Raw genomic sequence first — 23,252 nt, forward strand, 5'->3', positions numbered from 1 at the left:
TGAGGATCCTTTCATGTGTTTGTTGGCAATCTGTGTATCTTCTTTGGAGAAATGTCTATTTAGATCTTGTGCCCATTTTTAGATTGGGTTATTTGTTTTTTTCACATTGAGCTGCATGAGCTGCTTGCAAACGTTGGAGATTAATTCTTTGTCAGTTGCTTCATTTGCAAATATTTTCTCCCATTCTGAGGGTTGTCTTTTGGTCTTGTTTATGGTATCCTTTGCTGTGTAAAAGCTTTTAAGTTTCATTAGGTCCCATTTGTTTATTTTTGTTTTTATTCCCATTTTTCTAGGAGGTGGGCAAAAAAGGATCTTGCTGTGATTTATGTCATAGAGTGTTCTCCCTATGTTTTCCTCTAAGAGTTTGATAGTGTCTGGCCTTACACTTAGGTCTTTAATCCATTTTGAGTTTATTTTTGTGTATAGTGTCAGGAAGTGTTCTAATTTCATTCTTTTACATGTAGCTGTCCAGTTTTCCCAGCACCATTTATTGAAGAAGTTGTCTTTTCTCCATTGTATATTCTTGCCTCCTTTATCAAAAATAAGGTGACCCTATGTGTGTGGGTTTACCTCTGGGCTTTCTTTCCTGTTCCATTGATCTATATTTCTGTTTTTGTGCCCGTACCATACTGTCTTGATTACTGTAGCTTTGTAGTATAGTCTGAAGTCAGGGAGCCTGATTCCTCCAGCTCCATTTTTGTTTCTCAAGATTGCTTTGGCTATTCGGGGTCTTTTGTGTTTCCATACAAATTGTGAAATTTTTTGTTCTACTTCTGTGAAAAATGCCAGTGGCAGTTTGATAGGGATTGCATCGAATCTGTAGATTGCTTTGGGTAGTAGAGTCATTTTCACAGTGTTGATTCTTCTAATCCAAGAACATGGTGTATGTCTCCATCTGTTGGTATCATGTTTAATTTCTTTCATTAGTGTCCTATAATTTTCTGCATACAGGTCTTTTGTCTCCCTAGGTAGGTTTATTCCTAGGTATTTTATTCTTTTTGTTGCAATGGTAAATTGGAGTGTTTCCTTAACTTGTCGTACAGATTTTTCATCATTAGTGTATAGGAATGCAAGAGATTTCTGTACATTAATTTTGTATCCCGCTACTTTACCAAATTCACTGATTAACTCTAGTAGTTTTCCAGTAGCATCTTGAGGATTCTCTATGTATAGTAACATGTCATCTGCAAACAGTCACAGCTTTAATTCTTCTTTTCCAATTTGGTTTCCTTGTATTTCTTTTTCTTATCTGATTGCTGTGGCTAAAACATCCAAAACTGTGTTGAATAATAGTGGTGAGAGTGGACTACCTTGTCTTTTATTTTAAAATTTTGAATTTTCTTTTATTTATATTTTTATACAGCACGTTCTTATTAGCCATCAATTTTATGCACATCAGTGTATACACATCAATCCCAATCTCCCAATGCATCACACCACCATCCCCACACCCCCGTGGCTCTCCCCTCTTGGTGTCCATATGTTTGTTCTCTACATCTGTATCTCAACTTCTGCCCCACAAACCAGTTCATCTGTACCATTTTTCCAGGTTCCACATACATGAATTCATATACGATATTTGTTTTTATCTTTCCGACTTACTTCACTGTGTATTACAGTCTCTAGATCCATCCACGTCTCAACAAGTGACCCAATTTTGTTTCTTTTTATGGCTGAGTAATATTCCATTGTATATATGTACCACATATTCTTTATCCATTCGTCTGTCGATGGTTGTTTAGGTTGTTTCCATGACCTGGCTGTTGTAAATAGTGCTGCAATGAACACTGGGGTGCATGTATCTTTTTCAATTTTGGTTTTCTCTGGGTATATGCCCAGTAGTGGGATTGCTGGGTCATATGGTAATTCTCTTTTTAGTTTGTTGCAGAACCTCCATACTGTTCTCTATAGTGGCTGTATCAATTTACATTACCACCAACAGTGCAAGAGGGTTCCCTTTTCTCCACACGCTCTCCAGCATTTGTTGTTTGTAGATTTTCTGATGATGCCCATTCTAACTGGTGTGAGGTGATACCTCATTCTATTTTTGATTTGCATTTCTCTAATAATTAGTGATGGTGAGCAGCTTTTCATGTGCTTCTTGGCCATCTGTATGTCTTCTTTGGAGAAATGTCTATTTAGGTTTTCTGTCCATTTTTGGATTGGGTTGTTTGTTTTTTGAATATTGAGCTACATGAGCTGTTTATATATTTTGGAGATTAATCCTTTGTCCATTGATTCATTTGCAAATATTTTCTCCCATTCTGAGGGTTGTCTTTTCTTCTTGTTAATGGTTTTCTTTGTTGTGCAAAAGCTTTTACGTTTCACTAGGTCCCATTTGCTTATTTTTGTTTTTATTTCCATTATTCTAGGAGGTTGATCAAAAAAGATCTTGCTGTAATTTATTTCAAAGAGTGTTCTTCCTATGTTTTCCTCTAAGAGTTTTATAGTGTCTGGTCTTCCATTTAGGTCTTGAATCCATTTTGAGTTTATTTTTGTGTATGGTGTTAGGGAGTGTTCTAATTACATTCTTTTATATGTAGCGGTCCAGTTCTCCCAGCACCACTTATTGAAGAGACTGTCTTTTCTCCATTGTATATCCTTGCCTCCTTTGTCATAGATGAGTTGACCATAGGTGTGTGGATTTATCTCTGGGCTTTCTATCTTGTTCCATTGATCTATGTTTTGTTTTTCTGCCAGTACCATATTACCTTGATTACTGTAGCTTTGTAATATAGTCTGAAGTCAGGGATTCTGATTCCTCCAGCTCGGTTTTTGTTTCTCAAGACTGCTTTGGCTATTTTGTGTCTTTTTTGTCCCCATACACATTTTAAGTTTTTTTTGTTCTAGTTCCATAAAAAATGCCATTCATAATTTGATAGGGATTGCATTCAATATGTAGATTGCTTTGGGTAGTATAGTCATTTTCACAATATTGATTCTTCTGGTACAAGAACATGGTGTATCTCTCCATCTATTGGTATCATCTTTAATTTCTTTCATCAGTGTCTTATAGTTTTCTGCATACAGGTCTTTTGTCTCCCTAGGTAGGTTTATTCCTAGGTATTTTATTCTTTTTGTTGCAATGGTAAATGGGAGTGTTTCCTTAATTTCTCTTTCAGATTTTTCAACATTAGTGTATAGGAATGCAAGAGATTTCTGTGCATTACTTTTGTATTGTCCAACTTTACCAAATTCATTGATTAGCTCTAGTAGTTTTCTGATGGTATCTTTAGAATTCTGTATCTATAGTATCATGTCATCTGCAAATAGTGACAGTTTTACTTCTTCTTTTCCAATTTGTATTCCTTTTATTCTTTTTCTTCTCTGATTGCAGTGGCTAGGACTTCCAAAACTATGCTGAATAATAGTGGTTAAAGTGGACATGCTTGTCTTGTTCCTGATCTTAGAGTTAATGCTTTCAGTTTTTCACCATTTAGAATGATGTTTGCTGTGAGTTTGTCGTATATGGCCTTTATTATGTTGAGGTGGCTTTCCTCTATGCCAACTTTCTGGAGAGTTTTTATCATAAAAGGGTGTTGAATTTTGTCAAAAGCTTTTTCTGCATCTGTTGAGGTGATCATATGGCTGTTATTCCTTAATTTGTTAATGTGGTGTATCACATTGATTGATTTGCATATATTGAAGAATCCTTGTAACCCTGGGATAAATCCCACTAGATCATGGTGTATGATCCTTTTAATGTGTTGTTGGATTCTGTTGGCTAGGATTTTGTTGAGGACTTTTGCATCTATATTCATCAGTGGTATTGGTCTGTAATTTTCTTTTTTTGTAGTATCTTTGTCTGGTTTTGGTATCAGGGTGATGGTGACCTCATAGAATGAGTTTGGGAGTGTTCCTTCCTGTGTAATTTTTTGGAAGAGTTTGAGAAGGATGGGTGTTAGCTCTTCTCTGAATGTTTGATAGAATTCACCTGTTAAGCCATCTGGTCCTGGACTTTTGTGTGTTGGAAGATTTTTAATCACAGTTTCAATTTCATTACTTGTGATTGGTTTGTTCATACTTTCTATTTCTTCCTGGTTCAGTCTTGGAAGGTTATAACTTTCTAAGAATTTGTCCATTTTTTCCAGCTTGTCCATTTTATTGGCATAGAGTTGCTTGTAGTAGTCTCTGAGGATGCTTTGTATTTCTGTGGTATCTGTTGTAACTTCTCCTTTTCATTTCTAATTTTATTGATTTGAGTCCTCTCCCTCTTCTTCTTGATGCGTCTGGCTAACAGTTTATCAATTTTGTTTATCTTCTCAAAGAACCAGCTTTTAGTTTTATTGATCTTTGCTATTGTTGTCTTTGTTTCTATTTCATTTATTTCTGTTCTGATCTTTATGATTTCTTTCCTTCTGCTAACTTTGGTTTTTTTTAATTCTTCATTCTCTAGTTCCTTTAGGTTAAAGATTAGATTTTTTTATTTGAGATTTTTTCTTGTTTCTTCAGGTAGGCTTGTGTAGCTATAGACTTCCCTCTTAGAACTGCTTTTGCTTCATCCCATAGGTTTTGGATCATCGTGTTTTCATCGTCATTTGTCTGTAGGTATTTTTTGATTTCGTCTATGATTTCTTCAGTGATCTCTTGGTTATTTAGTAATGTATTGTTTAGCCTCCATGTGTTTGTGTTTTTTACGTTTTTTTCCCTGTAATTCATTTCTGATCTCATAGCGTTGTGGTCAGAAAAGATGCTTGATATGATTTCAGTTTTCTTAAATTTACTGAGTCTTGATTTGTGACCCAAGATGTGATCTATCCTGGAGAATGTTCCGTGTGCACTTGAGAAGAAAGTGTAATCTGCTGTTTTGGGATGGAATGTCCTATAAATATCAATTAAAACTATCTGGTGTATTGTGTCATTTAAAGCTTCTGTTTCCTTATTTATTTTCATTTTGGATGATCTGTCCATTGATGTAAGTGAGGTGTAATGTCCCCCACTCTTATTGTGTTACTGTCAATTTCATCTGTTAGAGCTGTTAGCAGTTGCCTTATGTATTGAGGTGCTCCTATGTTGGGTGCATATATATTTATAAGTGTTCTATCTTCTTCTTGGATTGATCCCTTGATCATTATGTAGTGTCCTTCCTTGTCCCTTGTAACATTCTTTATTTTAAAGTCTATTTTATTTGATATGAGTATTGCTACTCCAGCTTTCTTTTGATTTCCATTTACATGGAATATCTTTTTCCATCCCCTCAGTCTGAAATGGGTGTCTTGTAGACAACATATACATGGGTCTTGTTTTTGTATCCATTCAGGAAGCCTGTGTCTTTTGGTTGGAGCATTTAATCCATTCTCATTTAAGGTAATTATCGATATGTATGTTCCTATTACCATTTGCTTAATTGTTTTAGGTTTGTTTTTGTAGGTCCTTTTCTTCTTTTGTGTTTCTCACTTAGAGAAGTTCCTTTAGCATTTGTTGTAGAGCTGGTTTGGTGTTGCTGAATTCTCTTAGGTTTGGTTGTCTGTAAAGCTTTTGATTTCTCCATTGAATCTGAATGAGATCCTTGCCAGATAATGTAATTTTGGTTGTAGGTTCTTCCCTTTCATCACTTTCAGTATATCATGCCACTCTCTTCTGGCTTGTAGAGTTTCTGCTGAGAAATCAGCTGTTCACCTTATGTGAGTTCCCTTGTATGTTATTTGTTGTTTTTTCCTTGATGCTTTCAATAATTCTTGTTTGTCTTTAATTTTTGCCAGTTTGATTACTGTGCGTCTTGGCATGTTTCTCCTTGCGTTTATCCTGTATGGGACTCACTGTGCTTCCTGAACTTGGGTGGCTATTTCCTTTTCCATGTTAGGGAAGTTTTCGACTATAATCTCTTCAAATAATTTCTCTGGTCCTTTCTCTCTCTCTTCTCCTTCTGGGACCCCTATAATATGAATGTTGTTGCGTTTAATGTTGTCCCAGAGGTCTCTTAGGCTGTCTTCATTTCTTTTCATTCTTTTTTTCTTTATTCTGTTCCACAGCAGTGAATTCCACCATTCTGTCTTCCAGGTCACTTATCTGTTCTTCTGCCTCAGTTGTTCTGCAATTTATTCCTTCTAGTATAGTTTTCATTTCAGTTATTTTATTGTTCATCTCAGTTTGTTCTTTAATTGTTCTAGGTCTTCATTAAAGATTTCTTGCATCTTCTCGATCTTTGTGTCCATTCTTTTTCTGAGGTCCTGGATCATCTTCACTATCATTATTCTGAATTCTTTTTCTGGAAGAAAAAGAATTTTTCTGCCTATCTCCACTTCATTTAGTTGTTTTTCTGGGGTTTTATCTTGTTCCTTCATCTGGTACATAGCCCTCTGCCTTTTCATCTTGTCTATCTTTCTGTGAATGTGGTTTTTGTTCCACAGGCTGCAGGATTGTACTTCTTGCTTCTGCTGTCTGCCCTCTTGTGGATAAGGCTATCTAAGAAGCCTGTGCATGTTTCCTGATGGGAGGGACTGGTGGTGGGTAGAGCTTACTGTTGCTCTGGTGGGCAGATCTCAGTAAAAGTTTAATCCACTTGACTGCTGATGGGTGGGGCTGGGTTCCCTCCCTGTTGGTTGTTTGGCCTGAGGCCACCCAACACTGGAGCCTACCTGGGCTCTTTGGTGGGGCTAATGACACACTCTGGGAGGTTCACACCAAGGAGTACTTCCCATAACTTCTGCTGCCAGTGTCCTTGTCCCCATGGTGAGCCACAGCCACCCCCCGCCTCTGCAGGAGACCCTCCAACACTAGCAGGTAGGTCTGGTTCAGTCTCCCCTGTGGTCACTGCTCCTTCCCCTGGGACCCGATATGCAGACTGCTTTGTGTGTGCCCTCCAAGAGTGGAGTGTCTGTTTTCCCCAGTCCTGTCTAAGTCCTGCAATCAAATCCCACTAGCCTTCAAAGTCTGATTCTCTAGGAATTTCTCCTCCCATTACGGGACTCCCAGGTTCAGAAGTCTGACATGGGCCTCAGAAACTTCACTCCAGTGGGTAGATTTCTGTGGTGTAAGTGTTCTCCAGTCTGTGAGTCACCCACCCAGCAGTTATGGGATTTGATTTTACTGTGATTGCACCCCTCCTACCGTCTCACTGTGGCTTCTCATTTGTCTTTGGATGTTGGGTATCTTTTTTGGTGAGTTCCAGAGTCTTCCTGTTGATTGTCCAGCAGCTAGTTGTGATTTTGGTGTTCTCACAAGAGGGAGTAAGAGCACGCCCTTCTACTCCACCATCTTGGTTCAGGGCCACAGTAATTCTGGACTGCCTTGTCTGGTTCCAGAAAAACTGAAATGGTTTCAGTTTTTTACCATTGAGAATGTTGCTGGCTGTGGGTTTGTAATCTATGGCCTCATTATGTTGAGGTAAGGTCCCTCTATGCTTACTTTCTGGAGGGTTTTTATTATAAATTGGTGTTGAATTTTGTCAAAAGCTTTTTCTGGATCTATTGAGATGATCATATGGTTTTTATCCTTTAGTTTGTTAATATGGTTTATCACATTGATCGATTTGTGTATATTGAAGAATCCTTGCATTCCTGGGTTAAACTCCACTTGGTCATGGTGTATGATCCTTTTAATGTGCTGTTGGATTGTTTGCTAATATATTGTTGAGGATTTCGGCATCTATGTTTTCAGTGATACTGGCCTGTAGTTTTCTTTCTTTATGACATATTTGTTTCGTTTTGGTATCAGGGTGATGGTGGCCTTGTAGAATGAGTTTGGGAGTGTTCCTCCCTCTGCTCTATTTTGGAAGAGTTTGAGAGGATAGGTGTTAGCTCTTCTCTAAGTGTTTGATAGAATTCGCCTGTGAAGCCATCTGGTCCTTGGCTTTGGTTTGTTGGAAGATATTTAATCACAGTCTCAATGTCAGTGCTTGTAATTGGTCTGTTCATATTTTCTGTTTCTTCCTGGTTCACTCTCAGAAGGTGGTGCTTTTCTAAGAATGTGTCCATTTCTTCCATGTTGTCCATTTTATTGGCATATAGTTACTTGTAGTAATCTCTCATGATCCTTTGTATTTCTGCAGTGTCAGTTGTTACTTCTCCTTTTTCATTTCTAATTCTATTGATTTGAGTCTTCTTCCTTTTTTTCTTGATGAGTCTGGATAATGGTTTATCAATTTTGTTTATCTTCTCAAAGAACCAGCTTTTAGTCTTATTGATCTTTGCTATTGTTTCCTTCATTTCTTTTTCATTTATTTCTAATCTGATCTTTATGATTTCTTTCCTTCTGCTAACTTTGGGGTTTTTTGGTTCTTTCTCTAATTGCTTTAGCTGTAATTTTAGGTTGTTTATTTGAGATGTTTCTTGTTTCTTAAGGTAGGCTTGTATAGCTCTAAACTTCCCTCTTAGAACTGCTGCATCCCTTAGGTTTTGGGTCGTCCTGTTTTCATTGTCATTTGTTTCTAGGTATTTTTTTAATTTCCTCTTTGATTTCTTCAGTGATCTCTTGGTTATTAAGTAGTGTGTTGTTTAGCCTCCATGTGTTTGTATTTCTTACATATTTTTTCCTGTAATTGATATCTAGTCTCATAGTGTTGTGGTCGGAAAAGATACTTGATATGATTTCAATTTTCTTAAATTTACCAAGGCTTGATTTGTGACCCAAGATATGATCTATCTTGGAGAAAGTTCCATGAGCACTTGAGAAGAAAGTGTATTCTGTTGTTTTTGGATGGAGTGTCCTATCAATATCAAGTCCGTCTTGTTTAATGTATCATTTAAGGCTTGTGTTTCCTTATTTATTTTCATTTTGGATGATCTGTCCATTGGTGAAAGTGTGGTATAAAAGTCCCCTGCTATTATTGTGCTACTGTCGATTTCCCCTTTTATGGCTGTTAGCATTATGTATTGAGGTGCTCCTTTGTTGGGTGAATAAATATTTACAATTGTTATATCTTCTTCTTGGATTGATACCTTATCATTATGTAGTGTCCTTCTTTGTCTCTTGTAATCATCTTTATTTTAAAATCATTTTATCTGATGTGAGAATTGCTACTCCAGCTTTCTGTTGATTTCCATTTGTTTGTAATATCGTTTTCCATCCCCTCACTTTCAGTCTGTATGTGTCCCTAATTCTGAAGTGGTTCTGTTGTAGACAGCATATATATGGGTCTTGTTTTTGTATCCATTCAGGCAGTCTGTGTCTTTTGATTGGAGTATTTCATCCATTTACATTTAAGGTAATTATTGATTTGTATGTTCCTATTACCATTTTCTTAATTGTTTGGAGTTTGTTATTGTAGGCCTTTTCTTTCTCTTGTGTTTCCTGCCTAGAGAAGTTCCTTTAGCATTTGTTGTAAAGCTGGTTTGGTGGTGCTGAATTCTCTTAGCTTTTGCTTGTCTGTAAAACTTTTGATTTCCCCATTGAATCTGAATGAGATCCTTGCTGGGTAGAGTAATCTTGTTTGTAGGTTTTTCCCTTTCATCAGTTTAAATATTTCTTGCCACTCCCTTCTGGCTTGCAGAGTTTCTGGTGAAAGAGCAGCTGTTAACCTTATGGGGAATCCTTTGTATGTTATTTGTTGCTTTTACCTTGCTGCTTAATATTTTTTCTTTGTATTTAATTTTTGATAGTTTGATTAATATGTGTCTTGGCATGTTTCTCCTTGGGTTTTTCCTGTATGGGACTCCCTGTACTTCCTGGACTTGATTCACTGTTTCCTTTCCCATATTAGGGAAGTTTTCAACTATAATCTCTTCAAATAGTTTATCAGTCACTTTCTTTTTCTCTTCTTCTTCTGGGACCCCTATAATTTGAATGTTGGTGTGTTTCCTGTTGTTCCAGAAGTCTCTGAGACTGTCCTCAATGGTGTTCATTCTTTTTTCTTCTTTCTTCTCTGTGGTAGTTATTTCCACTCTTTTATCTTCCAGGTCACTTATCTGTTCTTCTGCCTCAGTTATTCTGCTATTGATTCATTCTAGAGAATTTTCAATTTCATTTATTATGTTGTTCATCATTGTTTGTTTGCTCTTTAGTTCTTCTAGTTCTTTGTTAAACATTTCTTGTATTTTCTCCATTCTGTTTCCAAGATTTTGGATCATCTTTACTATCATTACTCTCAGTTCTTTTTCAGGTAGACAGCCTATTTCCTCTTCATTTGTTTGTTCTGGTGGTTTTTTATCTTGCTCCTTCATTTGCTGTGTGTTTCTGTGTCTTCTCATTTTGCTTAACATACTGCTCTTGGTGTCTCCTTTTGGCAGGCTGCAGGTTTATAGTTCCCATTGTTTTTGGTGTTTGCCCCCAGTGGGTAAAGCTGGTTCAGTGGGTTGTATAGGCTTCCTGCTGGAGGGGACTGGTACCTGTGTTTTAGTGGATGAGGTTGGATTTGTCTTTCTGGTGGGCCGGACCACGTCTGGTGGTGTGTTTTGGGATATGTGTTATCTTATTATGATTTTAGGCAGCCTCTCTGCTAATGGGTGGGGTTGTGTTCCTGTCTCCCTAGTTGTTTGGCATAGGGTGTCCAACAGTGTAGCTTGCTGGTCATTGGATTTGGGTCTTGGAGTTGAAATGGAAATCTCTGGGAAAGCTTTTGCCGTTTGATATTACGTGGAGCCAAGAGGTCTCTGGTAGACCAATGTCCTGAACTTGGCTCTTCCACCTCAGAGGTACCTGCCTGACACCTGGCTGGAGCAGCAAGACCCTGTCAGCCACATGGCTCAGAATAAAAGGGAGAAAATAAGAAAAAAAGAAAGAAAAAGATAAAATAAAGTTATTAAAATAAAAGATAAAAAATATTAAAAATAAAAACAATATTAAAGTAATAAAAAAAAGAAAGAAAGAAGAGCACAACCAAGCCAGAAAACAAATCCACCAATGATAACAAGCACTAAAAACTATACTAAAAAAACCCAAAAAAACAAAAAACACCAGACAGAACCCTAGGACAAATGGTAAAAGCAAAGTTATACAGATGAAATCACACAAAGTCTGCAGCCTCAGTGTTGGGATGATATTCCAGAGATGCAGGGTACATCAAGTTGATTGTGAAGATTTAATCTGCTCCTCCTCAGAGTCCTGGGAGAAATTTCCCTTTCTCTTTTTTGTTCGCACAGCTTCTGGTGTTCAGCTTTGGATTTGGCCCGCCTGTGTGTTTAGGTCACTTGAGGTCGTCTATTCTTTGCTCAGACAGGATGGGGTTAAAGGAGCAGCTGATTAGGGGGCTCTGGCACAGTCAGGCCACGGGGAGGGAGGGGTACGGAATGCGGTGCGAGCCTGCAACAGCAGAGCCCGGCGTGACATTGCACCAGCCTGAGGCACACTGTGTTTTCTCCCAGGGAAGTTGTCCCTAGATCACAGGACTCTGGCAGTGGCGGGCTGCACAGGCTCCCAGGAGGGGACCTGTGAATAGTGACCTGTTCTTATACACAGGATTCTTGATGGCTGCAGTAGCAGCCTTAGCATTTCATGCCTGTCTCTGGTATCTGCACTGATAGCCGTGGTTCATGCCCATCTCTAGAGCTTGTTGAGGCGGTGCTCTGACTTGCCTCTCTTCATGTACCCTGAAACAATGGCCTCTTGCCTCTTAGCAGGTCCCAACTTTTTCCCAGACTCCCTCCCGGTTAGCTGTGGCGCACGCACTAGCCCTCTTCAGGCTGTGTTCACACAGCCAACCCCAGTCCTCTCCCTGGGATCTGACCTCTGAAGCCGAGCTTCAGCTCCCAGCTCCCGCCCATCCAAGTGGCTGAGAAGACAAGCCTCTCAGCCTGGTGAGTGCTGGTCGGCACCAATTCTCTGTACGGGAATCTATCCACTCTGCCCTCTGCACCCCTGTTGCTGCGCTCTCCTCCGTGGCTCTGAAGCTTCCCCCCCGCCAGCCCCCATCTCTGCCAGTGAAGGGGCTCCCTAGTACATGGAAACTTTTCCACCTTCACAAGTCCCTGCCAGAGCTGCAGGTCCTGTCCTTATTCTTTTGTCTCTGTTTTTTTTTCTTTCTTCTTTTGCCCTATGCTGGTACGTGGGCAGTTTCTTGCCTTTTCAGAAATCTGAGGTCTTCTGCCATCATTCAGTAGGTGTTCTGTAGGAGTAGTTCCACATGTATTTCCAGTGTATTTGTGGGGAGGATGGTGATCTCCAGGTCTTATTCCTCTGCTACCTTGAAGGTCTCTCTGCCAACCTAAGTCTTTCTTAACTTTTACTAATATACTTTAGATGTATTAAAGTCTGAAAATTTACAATATTCATTGATAAATACGGTTGATAATTCACAATGTTGTCCAAATTGGAATAAATTTTCTCTATGTTTAGAGCTGATAGAATGGGTTGAGAAATCCAGCTGTTGAGTGATGTGTGTTTTGCTGTCATCAACAGAGCAAACCTTAAAAGTCAAAAGACAGTTTATCCCTCTTCTATGGTATGCCTTCTAGATTGAAAATACAATCCTGAATTGATGAATAGATTGGTTGTTCACCCCTCTACTGCATGGATTCTCCTTTTTAGTGCTACCAGAACGTGGGATGAGGGGAAAGAGAGGGACCTTGGTTGGCAGCACAGTTCATTCTGTGCTGGAGAATACTCAAAGTCATAGTGCTGTACAAGAGCACAAATAGGAAAAGCTTACATTATTGTGGTTTTCATAAAGCTTAAGAAGTTCAGAGAGTTAAAACACTGTGAACTGTATGGTAGGAGAATGTTCAGCCATATTTCATACAAACTTAGTAGGCCAGTTCTTGCTAGACACTGGCATTAGTTTGTGGATGGCCTTTGAAACAGCTTTGTACCTGTTACAAATTGCCACTTCCATAAGGATGTTAGATCTATAGCCAGATGAGTGGTGAATTGGCCAAAGGCAAACCACAAACCAAGAAGAAAGTACTAGTCTAGAAGGGACTCTTCTTGTTCTAGACAGAGCAATTGGGAAAATGAAATAATATAAAACAAAATATGAGATCTGAGAAAACATACTGAATAAAATGGGACTGGGACTTCCCTGGTGGTGCAGTGGTTGAGAATCCACCTGCCAAATCAGGGGACTCGGGTTTGATCCCTGGGCTGGGAAGATCCCACATGCTGTGGAGCAACTAAGCTGCAACTACTGAGCCTGCATGCCACAACTACTGAAGCCCATGCGTGTAAGAGGCTGTGCTCTGCAACAAGAGAAGCCACCACAATGAGAAGCCTGCACACCTCAATGAACAGTAGCTCCCATTCACTGCAACTAGAGAAAGCCCTTGCGCAGCAGCAAAGACCCAGCACAGCCATAAATAAATAGTAAATAAATAAATAAATTTATTTTTAAAAAGGGACAAGGAACATTATCCTAGAAATTCAGAGGGAACATGATTGTAAAAATGATTTTATAAAGGAACCAAAAGGAAATTTTAGAAAGTTGTTTGATATGAGGAAGACATAACCTCTATGAAATAGGAACAAAAGTCTTTAAAAGGATAAATAGAGATAGAAAAACAACAGAATGACATGAATAGGAATAATTATAAAGAAGTGATTATTGTATAGAAGATAAAGTGTAAATATAACATAAAAATGATATCTTAAAATATCAATTAATATTTTACTCATACTTTTAATCAATTTTCAAACGAATGCATATTGATTGCCAATCATGTGCCAGACATTGTTCTAGGGGCTGTGAACACAACAAAAAATAAGACAAACAAGAAACTTGTTCTCATGGAGCTTGCGTCCTAGTGAAATGAGTTAGACAATAAACAAATAAACAACATAATGTCAGATGGAGATATGTGCTATGCAAAGAATTAAAAGAGGGTTATATGTTAGGCAAAACATTCCTTTTTAAATCAAGTAGTAGAAAAAATCTTCTCTAAGTAATTGACGTTAAAAGTTATATATTGATTACAAGAAGGAGCCAGACATGTCCAATATGGAAGTCATTATTATCAGTCTGTCCAATACATTTGATTCTTATTATTCATGGTAGTTGGCCAAAAATTTCATTCGGCTTTTTCCATAAGACGTTATGGAAATCCCGAATGAAGGTTTTGGCCAACCCAATATAAACTGTAAACACTTAGTTAATGAATACTTGACCATTGCTGTTAGGAGAAATACAGGGTTAGGTTTCTGTGAGCTTCTGATCACAACATTTTCATCAGCCAATCAACTCATAACCTTGTTTTACGTGTTTCTCATTTGATACCTTATTTAATCTCTATTGTTGATTCATTAACATTGAATTCAACTTTATAACTCATGCCTGAATGAAGCTCATCTAAAATGTATTTTCTCTGTAAAGTACATCTTGCCTTCTTGAGCTTAGGTACACCAGATAGCACTTCAGTACTATGTTTGAGGTTCATTTTAAATAGCAAAATCACCAACAAGAAGCACAAAAATTTAAGACACAGAGGTGGCTAACAGATACATGAAAGTGAGCTCTACATTAGGGAAATGCAAATTAAAATCACCATGAGATACCACCTCACCTGTTAGAATGGCTATTATCTAAAAGACAAGAAATAACAAGTGTTGGTGAGGTTGTGGAGGAAACGGAACCCTCTTGCACTGTTGGTGGGAATGTAAATTGGTTCAGCCGCTCTGGAAAACAGTATGGAAGTTCCTCAAAAAATTAAAAATAAAACTACCATATGATCCAGGAATTCCACTTCTGGGCATTTATCCAAAGAAAATAAAAACATTAACTCGTAAAGATAAGTGCATCCCTATGTTGCAGTATAATCTACAATAGCCAAGATAAGGAAACAACCTAAGTATCCATCAATATATGAATGGATATAAAGATGTGGTACATATATACACAATGGAATATTATTCAGTCATATAAATATTTCAAATAAGAAACCTTTCTATTTGTGACAACATGAGTAGACCTTGAGGTCATTATACTAAGTGAAATAAGTCAGACAGGGAAAGACAGATACTCTGTTGTAACTCACTTGTATGTGGAACCTAAATAAATGAACAAAACCCATCTGGACGCATTGTTACAGAGAACAGATTGGTGGTTGCCAGAGGCAGGGAGTAGGGGTTGGAGGAATTGGATGAAGGTGGTCAAAAGGTACAAACTTTGTTATAAAATAAATAAGTCCTGGGGATGGAATGTACAGCATGGTGACTATAGTTAATAGTACTGTATTATATATTTGCAACTTGCTAAGAGAGCAGATCTTAAAAGTTCTCATTACAAGAAAAAAAGTATGTATAACTACGTGGTGATAGACGTTAACTAGACTTATTTTGGTGATCATTTTGCAGTATACACAAATATTGAATCATTAAGTTGTACATCTGAAACTAATATAATGTTATGTCAATTATGCCTCAAATTTTTTAAAAAAGCACAAAAATTTGAAAAATGTGGCACTAGATAGACCATGAAAAGAATAATTGTTTATAGTGTGTGAACTGAAATAAGAAAGAAGAGTGTTGCTTTGTTTGGCCTCAGCTAGGAACATGTGCATCGGGCAACGCAAAATTTTCCCCACACTGCGTACATCCTTGAATGACTATGAAAGTGCCATGAGAATTGATTTTGAGGCTACACATAAATTTGAGCATGTAGGTAAATTTGCAAATTAGGAAACCATGAGTAATAATCAACTGTATTTCCTTCTGATTCCTCTCTCATTAAATGACACCACCAACCAAACTAGTTAACTAGGTTAGAAACCTCACATCAGCCTTCTTTCCTTCATGTCCTTTACCACATATATCCAATTGGCTTATGCCTCCTAAATATATGTCAGATTCTGACTGATCTTTTTGTAGCTAATTTCCCCTTCCTTTATTCTACTCACTACATTACAACCTCCAGGTGTCTAAAACTAGAGTTGAAGTCCAAATATCTTAACACGATTTACAAAGTCCTCTAGCCTCGTCTCTTGTCATCCCTCTCCTTTACACCCTGAACTTCCAGCCATGAAGAACTTCTTTCAATTCATGGGATATGTGATACCTTTTTTCTTTGAACTTCTGTCTCTACAAGGAACATTTTTTTTTCCTTTCTGTTTACCTGGCTTATTCTTCTGAGTCATTCTTCAATTATGAGTATAAATGTCATTTTTTTCCTGAGAATCTTTCTCTAACATTCCTCCCACCCCCTAAGTGCACGTGCGCACACGCATACACACACACACTCAGACATACATCCCACTTCAATCCATAGGGTTCTAATATAATTTTAATAGGATTTTAATATAATTGCTTGTTTAATTTCTAGTCCTCCACCATAGACTATAAATTCAGTGACGAGATTCTCAGTGTCTATCACATGGTGAGCACTTTATATACACTGTGACTAATTTTTCTGTGATATTGTGTGTATTAATTCATTAATTATTATATAGCCTTTGTAGCACTGTCATACTAATGACATAAAATGAAAAACAGAACAACTTTTCACTTGCTTGCCTATTGTTTTATATCTATTTGTTTATACCTTCAGTAGCTTTTGAGGTGGTTTTTTTTGTTTGTGTTTTGTTTTGTTTTTTCATTTGAGTGATTAAAGGAGCTTGAAGCTGAAGTGGCAGAACTCTATAGTTCATTGTCTATTGATTGACCTATTTGTGAATAGGCAGGCACTTCATCATTTACTCAACTGGATTGGTCAGACCTCTATTTCTCGAATTTCTCGTATAAGCATTGAGTTGACAAAACTGGCAAAGGAAATAGAATAATCAGAGGTGAATTTATTTAGCACCCACTAGGGAAAATCTAGCTCATTTTTGTAAATGGGGAAGCCAGACCTATTAGATAAATTGGTCTTTTCTTATGTTTTAATTTTATTGAAAAAGCAAAATGTATATACTTTAGAATTAAGTAAAGGTTCATGATTTGGTTTTTATATAGAATTTCATCTTGTTTATTTTCTATCATTTACAACAAATAATTAAGTTAATATAGTGTGTTCTAATTAGAAAACTTTCCCTAAATTCTCAGCTAAGTGTATCTTGGCTAGAAAGCATGTTGAAAGTGAAACGTCACACTAAAATAATAAAGGGCCTTTAGGGCTGTTAACCTTAAAATGAAAAGCCATTCAGTGTGTATAGAATGTAATTGACATTTAATAATACCTCTATGCTGTGAAATGGTGACAAGTGGGGAACAGCTTTAACAAACCAACAGGCAGTTTCCACTTTTTATTTCTTAAATAGAATTATTTGCTACCTCACTAACTTATAGACTAAGAAAGCCTTGAAATAGCTGTCTTAATGTTTGTTTTCATTTTTTAGGCAGAAAAATTCAGGTGTGTACAGTTATAATAACTTTAGTGTTTTAAAACCTTTGTTTTTAAGCTACCCCAGGGGTTATCAAACCATGACTAATGGGCGAAATCCAGTCTACTGCCTGTTTCTGTATGACCTGTGTGAACTTTTACATTTCATTTATTTATTTGCTGTACACGGGTCTCTCACTGCTGTGGCCTCTCCCGTTGCACAGCACAGGCTCCGGACGTGCAGGCTCAGCGGCCATGGCTCACAGGCCCAGCCGCTCCGCGGCATGTGGGATCTTCCCAGACCGGGGCACGAACCCGTGTCCCCTGCATCGGCAGGCAGACTCTCAACTACTGCGCCGCCAGGGAAGCCCAACTTTTACATTTTTAAATGGTTGGTATTCATAAAAATAATCATAAGAGGAGTAATATTTCATGACAGGTGAAAATGATACAAAATTCTAATTTCAGTTTTCATAAATAAGGTTTTATTGGAACACAGCCACACTCATTTATGTATTGTCTGTGGCTGCTTTTGCACTACAGCAGCAGAGTTGAGTAGTTGCATTAGGGACTGGATGGCTCACCAAAGCCTATTTACTGTCCTGCCCATTATGGAAAACATTTGCCAACGCCTGAGCTACACTATTGAGGCTGCATGATTTAGTACCTTAAACAGTTTTCCTGGTTTAGGGATCTAACAAAGAAATCATGTTGAGTGAAGTTCTTCAGACTTTTGGGAAGGTGAAGAAAACTGAACCAGGTATTTAATGGAGTTTATGTTCACTCACATGGGCTGGGCTTTCTGTTTCATCACCGATTTCATCTTAATTATGTTTTAAATAAGTACTTGCATAGTGGTTATTATTTATCAGGTACTATTCTAAAAGCTTTATAACTCTTCTAAATCCTTATTACAACCATGTGAGTTTGGCATCTCTACAAATGAGTAAACCATAGCACATCTATTAGTGAAAGGTAAAGAGTTAAATAGTGGAAGTTAAAATAATGAAAGGGAAGTTACATAGCTAGTCATATGAGTTATACAGCTAGTAAGGGGCAGAGCCATGGTTTGAGTAAAATCATTTGGTTCTAAAATCAGTACTCTTAACCACTGTGTAATGCTGTCTCTCCCTTTCTACTTTTGTTTATTTAGAAAAGTCTTGGGTTGAGAGTAGAGTTTAATAATGGGGAGCATCATGTTTTAAAAGCTTTGAGCTTATATCAGTTTCCTACGGCTGCTATAATCAAGTACCACAAACTGGGTGGCTTAAAATAAGAGAAATTTGTTCTGTCACAGTTTTGGAGACTAGAAATCCAAAATCAGGATAGCAGAAAGCCATCCTCCCTCTCAGATTCTGGGTAGAATCCTTCCTTGTCTCTCTGTAGCTTCTGGTGGTGGCCAGCAGTCCTTGGTGTTCCTTGGCTTGCAGCTGCATCAGTCCCATATCTGCTTGTGGAACCATATGTTGTTCTCCCTGTGTTTCTGCCTTCATATAGCATTTTCCTCTTCTTATGAAGACACCAGTTATATTGGATTAAGGGTCACCCTACTGTAGTATGACTGCATCTTAATTTAACTAATTACATCTGTAATGACCCTATTTCTAAATAGGTTCATGTTGTGAGGTCCTGGGAAGGACATGAATTTTGAGAGGACACTATTCAACCCTAGTTATAGAGCTCATGAGTTAGCTCTTGTTCTCTAGAGCACCTTTCAGTTTAAGCCCAGAAACCCTAAATGAAAAGTAGAAACTGTGTGCTAAGACTTTTCAGAGCTTCGTTTCTTCCTTTTTGATATTAATCCTGTGCTAGATTATATTCTGTCTGAGAAGACTGACTTAATGTTCTCAGCTCCTGCCTTTTTCCTGCCTCCCTTTGGCCTTTTGGTCATGATTTATTTGAGACTAGTTTTTATTCTGGAATGTTCTGTGAGTTTTTTTTTTTTTTTTTTTTTAAGAACAATTTTCTAAACTGTTGTTATCACCTATGAGAATGTTGGTTTGTCTTTCTTGTGAATTTGTGATAATTGATTCAGAAACCAGCTTTGGTGTGCTGGAGGCTGAGTTCTGGTAGTTTCCTCTTAAGAATTTTTTGTATCCATCTCTGTTGGTATTTGTAAGTAAGGTTCAATAAGTGGTAATAGTTATTTTTATTTTTCTGAAGATTATCCGTGTTAAAATAGCAGATTTTGAGAAATGTGGGGCTGCCTCAATTCCTGACCTGGGAATTTCCCATGAAATACTAGAGTAATTAGTCCAAATGTATCAACCCATTTCCTTTTGTTTGTTTTACAGGGTGCCCGGGAAACATTTGAGAACTACTACCGAAAACAGAGGCGAAAACAGGCTCGTTTGGTGCTCCAGCCTCCTTCTAACATGGTAGCATCACCACCTTTACTTTTCTCCCTTTTTCACTTTTCTTCTCTGGTATCTTTTACTTATTTTCCATTTGGGCTCCCCCCCACCAAATTGTCACTCTGGGACCACTAGATGTGACTTGCATTAAGAAAGTAGCAAGTAACATCTGTTGCTTGCTATGTGTCAGGCATTGTTCTAAGTACTAGATATGTGTTGTCTCATTTCATCCTCACTGTAATCCTATAAGGTAGGTACTATTATTATATTTACTTTATAGTCTTTGGAATTGAGCCTTAAGAAATTAATTAGCTGATTTTAACTGTCTTAATGTGTCAAAACAGAAACAATAACTTTTTTCTCTTTGCTTTGTTGCAGCATGAAACTTTAGATGGCTACAGGAAGTATTTTAATCAAATTGTAGGGTGGGTATATGTGTGTTTGTGTGTTTTAAATTTATACACTTTCAATAGTTTATATACTTTTTGTGAGACTTGGAAAAGTATATCAAGTGTTCTTTGGGAAATTTTTTTTCTTTTCTTTTCTAAATTCTTAAGACAAGATTTGTTTTGAATATCTGATGATTTTAAAGGAATGTCTATTCGTTTCATAGAATTATGTTGGGGAACATAATTCTATATTGTTGGGGAATCCTTTTTATGGATAAAGGTAGAAAAATATCGAATTGTAGTCTTATTATATGTGATGTTTTGTTTTTTCATTATTGTTAAGAGGGAACCAAATAATCAGCAAAAGTTGGCAAGTTTTTTTCTAAAAGGGCCAAATAGTGAAGTATTTAGGCTCAGCAGGCCATACGGTTTCTGTTAGAACTATTCAGCTTTGTTGCAGTACGAAAGCAGCTATAGACAATATGTAAATGAAAGACAATGGCTGTGTTCCAATAAAACACTGTTTATAAAAACAAGCAGTGGGCCAAATTTGTTCCATGGACTGTATAGTTTGCCATCCTCATCTGGAGTATATATACTAGTATGGAATTGCAGTTCCCAAATAAACATCCCAAATATAGGCAGCTTATTCTAATTGCAATATAGTAACTTTGCAGTTAAAAAAAAAGGAAATAAGTTGGATTGTTCCATGAAATTTCTTTTTTTCCCCAAGTTTAGATTGTTGCAATGTAATTGATACCTTTGATTAAAATGTATCGTAACAATTCCCTATTTAAAGAATTGTTTTAATTAGTATGAATATTTAGGCAAGAAAGCTGAAGATACATTTTAGATGCATAAAAATTAAGAAGCCACAGATGTTAAAAATATGTTAAAAATATGTGTATTTTTTCTTTACCTTTGTATAAATATATAAATATATCTATTTATATATTTATATTTAAGATATCTTTTCAGTACTTTGATGAGAAAGTTTATGTAAGGGGAATTATTTCGGTATTTTGTGTGTTGGATTCTTAAAAAAAATGTGTGCTTTAACTTTCATTGTCTCTTTAGATTCTATTAGTTTTTAAAAATGTATTAATGGGCTACTGATTTTAATGTAGTGAAATTATCCTTCTTTACCTATAAACATTTTTCTTCTCTTTTAAATTTCTAGATAACATGGTTAACATTTAATAGGAATGTAATTCCAATTTCTATAGAAGTGGTTAAGATGATATCATGATCAGAGGTATAATTCCAAGTCTAAGATATCTGATTTTTTTTGTTTGTGATACCAAACAGCTTTCTTTAAGAAAAAGTGACTAGTATTAACTTCCAATTTGATGGCAACTCTTAACGTTTGTCATCCCCTGATGATAGTAGTCAAACTGTAATTTCTGACAGCTGTGCTTTCTTTTTTCCTCAATCTTAGCTTTTTTGTGGTTGAAGATCACATTTTACATACAACCCAGGGCTTAGTAAATAGAGCCTACATCGATGAACTGTGGGAAATGGCACTTTCAAAAACCATCGCAGCACTCCGTACTCACTCGGTATGTAAGAAGCACAAGAGAAGTTCTTACTTCAAGCTAATTATCTATATGCTATTTAGTCTTCTACTGCTTTAAAATCATCATATGTGTATTGTTTGAAATCAGCCATTTGGAGTCATTTTCTTCAAAGATATATGGAAGTAGTCACTTCAAACTGCATGTTCTGTAACGCTAAGCCCACTTTTGTGAATGCTCTTTGCAATAAGAAAACAGCAGCTAACATTTATTGATTGCTATCTATGTCTCAGGCATTGTTATTATATTGTTATTGTGTACTGCATATATATTTCATCCTCACTTCATCCCTATAAGGCAGGTGCTGTTGTTATATTTACCCTATAGTCTGGGGAGCTGAACCTCAGAGAGGTTAAGTAACCAGCCTGATGTCACCCAGTAAGTGGTGGAGCTTAGATTCAAACCTTGACGGTATGACTGCAGAGCCAATGTTCTTAGCCGTTACTCCATATTGCCTTCATAATGCCTATTAATACTGATTTGGAGTTCACAGATTTATTCTTACTCTACAACATTTCAATAAGTTGCTTAATTATGAGTTTCCATGATCTATTGATATATTTTATGATAGCATCAATTGTTGATGATAATCTACTTTATTATAAGCAGAGAATGCTGGCTCTGAATTATTCATTCATTCAATATTTCTTGAACAAGTATTACATGTTGGCAATGGGAATACAAGAATGAATAAGAATAAAGTCTTTGCTCTCAGAGAGTTACATTTTAATTGGGGAGATTGCCAATAAACAAATAAACAGTAATATCAGACAGTGATAATGCAATGCAGACAATTAAAATAGAGTGATAGATTAGGGCAACTAGGTGTCTGCTTTTGACTGGTTGATCTGAAGTGGCATTCTGAGATCTAAGTATCGAGGAGTAACTATTTGTGGAAAGATCAATTAAAAGATCATTCCAGGTGAAAAGAACAGTAGTACAAGGACTTTGAGGTACTCTTATGTCTGAAGTGTTTGAGGAATAATAGTGAGGAGTTAATAATAGAAGATAATTTGGTATTTAAAAAATTTCAAGAAATGGCTCTAGTATACATCTAGTTATGCTAACCAGAAACTTTAAAGTCATTCATAACCCTTCAACTCTCTGTATCTAGTCATTAGCAAGTGTTCTAGAGTAAATACCATGTGTAAAATCTATAATTGAAAGGAGTGTAGCCATTTTAGGAAATTGAAAGATGTCCTGAGTGGTTAGAACATAAACATAGAAAGCTAAGCAACTAAGGTAGGAAGTGGGAATAAAGAAGTAGGTAGGTGTCATATTATTTAGGACCTGTTTGACCCTTTAAGCAGTGTGTTGAGTGAGTCTGTGTGTGTTGGGGGCAGGAGTAGGGTAAATTGGAGTGAGAAAGTCAGATTTCTATTTTTAAAAGATTGTTCTGGCTAAATTACAGATGAGGGATGAGAATGGATATGGGGAGAACAGTTAGTAGGCTAGTCTAGTATTCCAGACAATAGATTATGATTGCTGGATCAAGGTGATAGTAGGTATAGAGAGATATGGATGAGTTTGAGAGATTTTTAGGAAGTACTTTCTGATGGATTAATATACAAGAGGTTAGGTTGAAAGAAGTATCAAGGTAATGCCTAGGTTTATAGTTTCCTTCCTTGGATGATAGTGTTGGTTTTGATGGTTTGGAGTAGGGAAGTCGTAAGTTACCTTTTGCTGTGATTACTTTGCGATACTTTTTGTGCTATTCAAGTAGTAAGGTCTAGGAGATTGATTAATGTATGAGTTTGAAACCAAAGAGGGTATGTCGTTATTGAATGTGTTGCAAATATTTTTCTCCTTTTATTTTATT

General features: G+C 36.9%; 1 protein-coding gene across 1 annotated transcript in view; it reads left to right on the top strand.

Moving 5' to 3' along the window:
• The window catches only part of EXOC6B (exocyst complex component 6B), a 721,321-nt gene that overhangs the window by 336,826 nt on the left and 361,243 nt on the right, over positions 1–23,252 (top strand). Inside the window, exons 9-11 of the mRNA XM_059079741.2 lie at positions 19,411–19,494; positions 19,849–19,895; positions 21,298–21,418. Of these exons, the coding sequence (XP_058935724.1) occupies positions 19,411–19,494; positions 19,849–19,895; positions 21,298–21,418 (252 nt within the window). The remainder of the gene's footprint in view (positions 1–19,410; positions 19,495–19,848; positions 19,896–21,297; positions 21,419–23,252) is intronic.

Source organism: Kogia breviceps, chromosome 11 (assembly GCF_026419965.1).
Source record: "Kogia breviceps isolate mKogBre1 chromosome 11, mKogBre1 haplotype 1, whole genome shotgun sequence".
Lineage (NCBI taxonomy): Eukaryota > Metazoa > Chordata > Mammalia > Artiodactyla > Physeteridae > Kogia > Kogia breviceps.